We start from the raw sequence: 9,133 nt of genomic DNA on the forward strand, positions 1-9,133 counted from the left end.
ACCTTCCCCACCAGCCCCTGGCCAGCGGCTCCTCCTGCTGCTCCCCTCAGTGTTTTTTTCCCCCTAGGAAGTGTCCAACGGCTCCTCCTAAGTCTTTTCTCCCCTAGGAAGTACATATGGAGGACGTACCACCTAACCTACGCAGGGGAGAAACTGGCCGATGACAGAAAGAAGCTGAGAGAGTGAGTAACCGGGTCTCTGCTGGCGCCTGGGGGCTGGAGAGGCCTCACTGGAGGCCAGGCAGCATCCACACAGGCTGGGATAACTCGGGCTTTGTGCCCTGGTTCAGGTAGGCTCTACACTTGAAATGGACTGAAAGTGGGACCAGCCCTGCAGACAGAGGTGGGACAGGGCTGACAGACCGAGAGTCTGTCTGCAGGACAGGAAAGCCTTGGGTAGTTCCTTAGCTATAGCCGTCCTGTGCTGAGTGTGTTCCTCCAGTTCAGACCACACCAAGGCACTGGGACTTACTGCCCCTTGGCCATCCATGCCAAACTCCTGCAGAATAAGCTGTGCTTACTGAGCTTGTACCTGAGGTACATGCAGAGACAAGATTAGTGAGAAAAAGCACAAGTGTGAGGGGAGTAAAACACAGAGGCAGCCATGTACATCGTTAGTTCATCTCTAGGGATACTGAGAGCACTTGGGAAGCAACTACTCAGCAGAGAAGAGGGTCAGGACACATTACTTGGTAGAGGGGATCCAGAGTGGAAGACACCTCTGGAAGTCACCTCGTCTGACCCTCTGCACAAGCAGGGTCAGCTAGATCTGTCTGCTCAGGGCTGCATCCAGTTGGGGTGTGAATATCTCCAAGAATGTAGATTCCACAACCTCTCTGGAGAACTGGTTCCAGTGCTCAGTCACCCTCACAAGGGCTTGGCAGAGCTGCTGAGGTAGAAAGGTAGGAAGGAGGATGGAAGAATGGCAAGCAAAGAGCAAACTGAGAATAAGCCTGTTGGGCTCTGGACTTGCTCAGCCACCTCTCAGAGACCATCTCATAATACCATTGATAAATCACTCCCCCACTTCCATGCCCATTCTCGGGGCAAGCAGGCAGGAGGTGCTTCTGAGCACTCCAGCTGTTGCATACAGCTGTGCTGGGTTTGCCAGCCTGTGTGCAGACCAGGATGAAAAGCTTGTCTGAAGTACTAAAAATTTAGCAAGACAGCCCTAATTAAAGCTGTCTCTGAAAGAATGAGCCATGGGGGACAAACATTGCGTTTAAGGGGATGTTACAGCTAAAAAGGCAGGTGATCAGATCCTCCTGTGCTGGCAACATGTTCTACATGCACAAGTGAGAATTTTAACTTGTCCTGCATTGAAACACAGCACGTGATTGTAGGAATCTATCTCCCCTTGGGAAAGAGGAGGCTAAAGGATTTCAAAGGCTGTGGTTCCTGGGAAACTGGCATGTAACAGCATCACTCTCTGTTCAGGTACGGCATCAGAAACCGGGATGAGGTCAGCTTTGTAAAGAAGCTTCGAAAGTAACCTGTCAGGTGAGTCTGGAGTGTCCATTAAGAGTTTCCAGTTCTTCTTCCTCTTCCCTGGGCCTTAGTGTTCAGGCTTGTGGTGCCTACAGGCTGGTGGTGCCGCTCTCTGCTGTGCAGCAGAGCATTTCTGAGTGCCTGTGTCTGCATTAGGCTTGTGCCCTGGCTGTGCTCTATTTCTATGTCCTGGTTGTGGTGCTTGTGCTTCTCTCAGGGCAGGGAATGATAATTCAGGTACTATTCCAGGTACTATACATGAGGAGCAGCAGCAATATCTTAGTGCTGGCAGTGGTGTGTCTCTAACCTGATTTTATGTTCAAACCCTGAATGTGTTCCCATAATGTCTTGAGACTCAAAATGCAGTGTTCCATTGTTTGCCCTTGTGATTGCTTCTAGGACCTTGCTTTCTTTTAGGCTTCTTGCATGTCTGGAAATCACTGTCAGGAATGTGGCTGGGTGCTAACTAATCCCTAGGAGGATGGGGGGGGGTCTCTGTGCTACAGGTGATCACCCTCCCCCAGGTCATTTGGTCCTTCTGTGTGCCCAAGTGACTGCTCTCCCCCCCTGCCCCTAGTGCTCCTCTACCATTCAGAGCACTGCAGCTAACATAAATGTTCTGTGGGTGCACACAAGCACATCCAACAAGCACACACAGCATGTTCTTTGCTGTTCACAGTGGGTGGAGTTTGAGCCATTTTTCTCAATTATGGCAAACTGCACTGAGTTCGGAAAAGGGCCCTTAGCTTATGTATCCTCTAGTTTTTGATTCCCAGCTTCTCTGTTTTCTGGTTTATAGAAACTTGAGTTCAACCAGTTCATTGTTCTTGGAAGACAGGACGCAGTATTAGACAACTTTTGGTCACAGTATTTCTGTGCCACTGCTGCCTTTAAGAACACTTCCAGCACAGGAAGCACTAGTAGCATGTATATTTACCCGTTTGTAACCTATGCAGACAGAATTCTGGCAGTATACTGCTATTTTTAGAAAGCTGTGCACACAAACACAAGATGGGGCCAGGACTCTCGAGTTTAGTAAGTTTAAAATTGTGTCCACTTCCCCTCCACATCTGAAAGTGCAATCACGGTGTCTGAAGAGCAGGGGTCAGAGCAGCTTTTCCAAATGCTTTGGTTTTTGTTCTGTGGCTCCAGCTCACTGGGTTACAAACTGTTGCTTTGTGACCACAGTAACTTTTTTTTTTTCTTCTTTCAATGCTGCCACATTTGCAATAATAATAATAATAATAATAATAAAAGGTGTGCCATGCCAGAAGCCATCTGCCCCATGGTGCCTACAACCTGCAGTCACCTCTGGCACTGGCGGATCCTCCCTGGACAGCGTGGGCACAGTAGTGTGGTGATAAGAACACCCAGCATGCAGTAACTATTGTCACTGCCAACTCTTTTCTTTCTTTAACAGAGAGAGCAGAGAATCCAGCCCTACAAAGACCAGACTGTGGATTCCGGATTTTCCTGGAGGAAAAGGTTGTAACATTACAAAGAGAAACAAGCTCCAGCTGAATGGACATTCTCACATGTTTTCTGCAGTTGCTCTTTGAAATGTCTGCCTCAGAGCTGGCTGTGGAATGCACTTTTACTGATTAAAGAGATCTTCTAGTTTTCTGAGATTTTTAAGGCCATTATTTCCAGCTGCAAATCTGTGTCTGACTGTTGTGGGTGCCAGAAAAGGATTGATTCTACTTGTACAGGAAAGAGCTTAGGTGATAGAAAGTAATAAACATAGCCACAGACTGTGCAGAACAATTAGCAGTAGCTAAAACGCTACCTTACCATTTAATCACCACCTTAGCAGTAGTAAACAACTCTTGGTTAAAAATGTAGTATTGAAACTAGTGTAATAAAAATAATGGCAGCAGAAAAGGTTCAATACAATTGAACAAGGCACAAACGTTCTGTTTTCAGAGTCTTCTGAGATAAGGCAAAACATGCCTGCCAAGTGCTAAGGAGACAGTTTAAATTAACCACGGGCAGGGTTAGAAGTGTCATTGGATTAGAGGCTTTGTCCACATGGAACTGGCACAGCAAACGCAAAGACAGGCCATCTCCAGTGCCTGCTCGAGAAGCCAGACTTTGCTTTCAGTGGAGCTGCGCGTCCAGGTCGTATTTCTCGCAGAATTTGTCTGTGAATGGTATACAAGTAAGGAACTCGCACCACTCACACTTGATGGGGTAGAAATAGAATAGAATCACAAGTCCTGAGAAGAGTGCAATGAAGATGAGCTGGAAAACTATGATTTGGCATCGCTTCCTATATAAATCAAACTTCCCAAAGCTAATGTAGGGCAGGAAGGCAAAGGAGAGGAAGAAACCACTGATAAATCCTGAAATGTGAGCAAAATTATCAATCCAAGGCAGGAGGCCAAAGGCAAAAAGAAAGAGCACCACAGCCAGCAGCTTGAAGAAAGCCCTCCATGGGCGTGCCAGGATTTGCCAACTCTGGAAGAGCTCCACAAAGAGACAGGCCAGAATCCCAAACTGGGATCCTGCAGGGCCAACCTGCAGAAGAAGAACATTACAGGTAACATCAGGCACGTACCATCTGCCTGGCTTCTGCAGCCAGCTCCAGGCATTACAGTTACTTGTTACTCAACTCCTTGTTGTGTTTCTTGGGAAAGAGATGTCACAGCCTGCAACTTCATCCTTATAATGGGATTCAAGGAATAAAGGGGCCTGGTCTGATTTAGGATCAAAGTAGGTGTGAGGCCACCAATCACTGGGACAGATTTCATATTTAAGGAGGGCAGATGTGGTTTAAGTCACCAGAGAGGAGAAGCCCTTGAAGGCAATTTCCTGGCTTCCCCCACCCATCCTGCACTTTGCCTGTTGCACCATTGCCACGCAGTCTTCTGAAGGGAAGCTGAATAGTCACATCAGACTTCTCCAGCTATGGCTGGAGGAACAGGCTGTGGGAAAGGTGAGCCCTGTTCTTTGCCCCTCTCCTGCCTGCTGCTCCCATGTGGAGGGTCTCTGGGAGCAGGAACAGCTCTCAATCCCCAGCCTGCCAGGGGCTGCTCCTATCCCCCATTCCTTATGAGCAGCAGCCTTACTGCAGCCAGAGCGGGCCAGTTGCTTGCCCAGGTTAGTGCTCAGCAGCTAGATGATGGTGTGGTGCTGTCTTCTAGATACAAATCTGCACAAGGCACGTGCTGCAGAGATGTGCCCAAGAGCCACAGGCATGGAGAGAAGGCTTATGTTGTTACCAGGACCCTAGTCTGCAGGAGACCCACCTCTGCTCTGTAGGGTAGAAATATTGCACTGGCAAGGTTCCCAGTGATGCCACTGAGCAGGTAGATGATGGAGATGCGATGCCATCCTGCCAGCTTCTCTAGGTCCCGCAGGATCGTCATTTGGAAACAGACTGAAACCAGACAGTGCAGGATCCTGCCAAGTTCAGAGTACAGGAGCTGAAGCAGCAGCCACTGAAGTCACCCCTGTGCTTGTGTTCTTTGCTGAGCCTCGCTGAGAGCTCCTGCTCTGGCCCTGCCCACGCCTCCAACATCCCGCCCAGCAAACAGGATAGTGAACCTCAGCCAGGACAACAGCTCAGCACCCCGGTGTTCCCCAGGGGAGGGACTGCCAGAACAAGCCTCACAGCAATCCCAGGGTTCCCCCACTCAGACAGTGGAAGTTTTGCACCTCTGCTTACCCAGCATGGAGGAAAAGTGAGAGCCAGAGGCGGTAGAACTGGTCAGGGACTTCTGGATTTAGGAAAGGGAGGAGCCCACAGACATCATCCATGCAGTGCACCTAGGGCAGAAGTGGGGTGGGGTTGTGAGGTGTGCCAGCCAGCATGGCCCTTTACCAAGGGGGTAAGGCCAGGGCAGAGACTGCAGTCAGCTCTGAAAGAGGGGGTCTCCTCCCTCTTCTCCACTGTATCAAGTCCCAACTCCTGTCTCCCACACCAGGACCCCACCCATTCCCCCTTAAAGCTTTTTGTCCTCATTCTTCACCCCAACATACACAACTGAGACACGTGCATTTGCTCGCCACTGGAGCAGGAAGGCTGCATTCTCCTGCTGCTTCCATCGTGGTCCTGTGTTGGGCTTTCACAGCTGCCAACTCAAGTCCTAAACTGGTCTCCAAAGAGGGACAGATGCAGCCAGCTCTGCCACTGCAGTCTGGATCAGCAACTTCCCCCCAGGCTCAGGGTGGGACAGGACACAGGACTCCCACCTACACTGCAGCACAGTCACCCCCAGACGTTGCCAAGCTGCTAAGGGGAAGAGGAGGGAGAAGGGCAGCTCCACAAACCCTCAACTCCACACTTACCTGAGAGCAGAGTGTTGCCTCCTCATGGAAATAGCCCCGCATAAATTCACAATACTCCCGGGAGGTTATTTCACACCTAGAGGGGTCACAAGTAATCAAAACGAAGAACATGTCACATGTGGAAGGCACAATGGACCATCCTGTGCCCTCCCAGGCCACTCACTCCCCCAAGTCTGCCTATGAGAACTGATGCCTTCAGCTGCCCCAGACGTGCTGTGGTGTTTAACACATTCTCACTTGAGCCCAGTGCCACCCTCTGTACCCCTCACCTGCCTCCCTGCTACAGGCAAGCCCAAGTCACCTCCAAAGACTAACGCCCTGCGTACAGGGGCTCCAAAACCAGTGCTAAAGCTGAGCTAGGTACAGCTGGGAAAGAACCACCAGAGCTTGGGGAAGATGTGTTTCTGGGACTGGGGGAGTCTTGTGCCTCGGACAGTGGAGGCGGGGGGGCTAGGCCCAGAGTGTCCTGGTCCTGACTTTCAGGGACAGAGAAACTCCTTGGGGCAGCACTGACTTTTCTCCCTAGTGGGGAAAGCCAGGCCCAAACACTAGGTACTACTCAAGCTGAGGAGCAACATAAGGAAGAACAGCATCTTCCTCCTTGGCAAACACACAGCAGGTTGTTTCTTGACATCTCCTTGAATGCTCTGGGATGCCAGGCTGGGGACAATGTAGCCTGTCAGGACCCAGCTGGCCATTCCCAAGGAAAAGAAGAGAAGTCCTCAGCAGAAGTATTTAATCCCTTGGGATCTGAGTCCCTCCAAACTGCAGGACCAGTTGAGCGAGATACCCTGCCCCACCAAAGACTGGGGCTGGCTGTTATCTCCTGCTCAGCCCAGAGTCCTGCTCTGTCTCAGAGACCTGTCATGGCTCCCAGTCCAGCTCCCCTTCCCAGCAGGGCTCAGGTCTGCGTGTGGGAAGGACAAGGAGGACAAATGGCTGAGTCTACAACCTGAACAGGTCCCCCTGTCTCACCCCAACACCAGCCCCCCTCCATACAGGTAAAGCCCATTACCTTCCCTTGGTCCCAATGCAGCAGGGCCGGCCTGTAATCACACAGTCCATGTGAAGGTGGTTGGTGTAATTCCCAGCGCTGTTTTTTGTGCAGATCTGGAAAACAACAACAGGCTGCAGTCACACAGCTGTGGCTCTGCTTGCTGCTTGGGTAAAGTCAAAACAGCCCCTTGGGAAGAAGCCAGTCCCACACACACCCTCTGAGAGCAGGATGGTGCCTGACACCCCACCTGCCTGAGCCTCAGTCAACACCTCCTCCTCCCAGGGATGAAAACAGCCCCGAGGCCAAGTCGGTCTCCATCACCCTGGAAGGACCCAGGGCTTTAGGTGGCACAGGGCAACTTCTGTTGCTGGAGGGCTTTGAGCCTCGGCTAGACAGAGCCCTGGCTGTCCTGATCTGGTGTTTGTGACAACAAGCAGAAGGCTGCACCAGAGACCCCATCCTTCCACCAACACAGCTGTGGCTCTGCACAGGGGGATACAAATGCCATATTCCAGCTGCCTGGATGGGCTCCGTGCCACCAGCAATGCTCACCGGCCATTTGGTGATGTCATCTGGCCACTCATGCGGCTCCATCGAGGCTGGTTGCTCACACACTCTGCAGAAACAGAAAGCAGAGATCAGCCTGAGAAATAACTTTCCCCAGCAGCAGGCAGGACCCTGCAGGAAGCCACGACACTGTCCCTGTCCCCAGGCTGCAGTCCCACAGCTCCCCTCTGTCCCTGGCAAGGGGCTGAGGACACGCTACATCAGATGAGCCAAGGCTGCGCTGGTCAAAGCCACAGCCTCCTTCCAGTGAGCAGAGATCAGAGCTTCAGCACAAAGGCAGCTGTCTGAGAGCACAGAGCTGCCCAGCAACTCCCTGGCTCCTTTCCCAGTGGACACAACCCCAAAGGTGGACATTCAGCTGGTCTCAGTTCTACATCAACCCATGGTGACCAAGAGCAAAGGTGTGCTGTGGCACCCAGCAGCTGGCAGGGCTCTGGGGCAGAGGTGTGCTGTGAGCACCCAGCAGCTGGCAGGGCTCTGGGGCAGAGGTGTGCTGTGAACGTGACTGCTGTACCCCAAGAGGGGGTCCTGTGCGAGGAGCAGGTGAGGAGGGGGAGAGGGATGAGGAAGGCACCCACAGCTCACAACAGGCCGCAGTGCAGGTGGGCAGCCAACAACCAGGGAGACTAGGGGTGAGCAGAAACATGATCACGCTCTGCCTCAGCCTCCCCTGCAGCCATCAGGGCAGGCAGGGACATCCCTGCCCCCATGTCCCTTGCTTTCCAGAGCAGCTGCTGTCCCATCCAGCAACCAACTGGCCTGGGACTCCATGCCCCTCTGACTCTACTGTCACAGCAGCTCTGTCCCCCCAAGGGTGGCAGCCAGGCTAGGCAGGACCTACCTGGGGTCTTGATGACAAACAGACCCAAACTGCCTCTTGCTTCCTGCCAGCATTGGTGTGCTGGGGTGATGGGGCCACTTCACCCACACGGCCAACGTGGACTGCAGGAGAGAGAGGAGGTGTCACCACGAAGCCCAAAGTAGGAGAAGCATTAATAGAAGTGGCCCTGAGCCAGGAGGGACAGCACAAAAGGGGCCACCACACTCACCGAGCACTCCTCCTCTGAGGTCTGCACACAGCCTGACTTGTCGTTCCGCACGCAGCAAGCCGAGTGCTTCTCCTTCTCCCGCTTGGCGCTGATGAAGCTGTGCACTTGCTGGTCCTGCCTCATGCACGGGGAGAACTTGGCCCCTAGGTGGATCAAGGCCTCCTGGCAGAGATGGAAACACTCAGCTGAGCCAAGGGGCAGAGCAGGCTGGGGGAACTGCAAGGGGTACCCCTATCAGGACTCAAGAGACCAGGGACAAGTCCTGCGTGATGAAGCCCAACACACATCAGGCATACTCTCAATACTGCTTTGAAGAAGGCAAGCCCAGAACAAAAGTTCAGGGATCTCCTTGCCCATGGCCTCAGAAAGGACAGGGCTGTCACTGGGAAAGGAAAATTTGGGACAGAACAGCCTCTCCCAGAGAAAATGGCATCAGGAAAGCTGTCACACACACCATGCAACTCCTGCATTTTCTCTAGCCCCGTGCTTGGCTTTGTAGGAACAGGGTGCAAAGCCAGAGTGCCAGGGTCCACCCCGGCCTCCAGGTAGCCCACGCTGCAGGGTGGCTGGGGCCCAGAGCACCCCTGCACCCTGCCAGTGACAGCAGGGCTCCACGGGAAGTCCAACCAGTGCAGCTGCTAGCACCAAGCTCCAAGCCGCGAGGGCTCAGGTCCCTGGGGTGGCACAGCTGCAACGCACAGTCCCCCATCAGCCCACCAACAGTCCCAGCCAACAGCACTCAC

General features: G+C 52.7%; 1 protein-coding gene across 1 annotated transcript in view; it reads right to left on the bottom strand.

Annotated features, from left to right (window-relative positions):
- Window positions 1-3,246: 3,246 nt before the first annotated feature.
- Window positions 3,247-9,133, bottom strand: part of RHBDF1 (rhomboid 5 homolog 1) — a 21,495-nt gene continuing 15,608 nt past the window's right edge. Inside the window, exons 9-16 of the mRNA XM_010177934.2 lie at window positions 8,391-8,552; window positions 8,183-8,283; window positions 7,327-7,390; window positions 6,793-6,887; window positions 5,778-5,853; window positions 5,155-5,255; window positions 4,736-4,889; window positions 3,247-4,004 (exon numbers count right to left, since the gene is read on the bottom strand). Of these exons, the coding sequence (XP_010176236.1) occupies window positions 3,585-4,004; window positions 4,736-4,889; window positions 5,155-5,255; window positions 5,778-5,853; window positions 6,793-6,887; window positions 7,327-7,390; window positions 8,183-8,283; window positions 8,391-8,552 (1,173 nt within the window). The 3' untranslated portion in view covers window positions 3,247-3,584. The remainder of the gene's footprint in view (window positions 4,005-4,735; window positions 4,890-5,154; window positions 5,256-5,777; window positions 5,854-6,792; window positions 6,888-7,326; window positions 7,391-8,182; window positions 8,284-8,390; window positions 8,553-9,133) is intronic.

This window comes from Antrostomus carolinensis, unplaced genomic scaffold, assembly GCF_000700745.2.
Source record: "Antrostomus carolinensis isolate BGI_N321 unplaced genomic scaffold, ASM70074v2 scaffold27421, whole genome shotgun sequence".
NCBI lineage: Eukaryota > Metazoa > Chordata > Aves > Caprimulgiformes > Caprimulgidae > Antrostomus > Antrostomus carolinensis.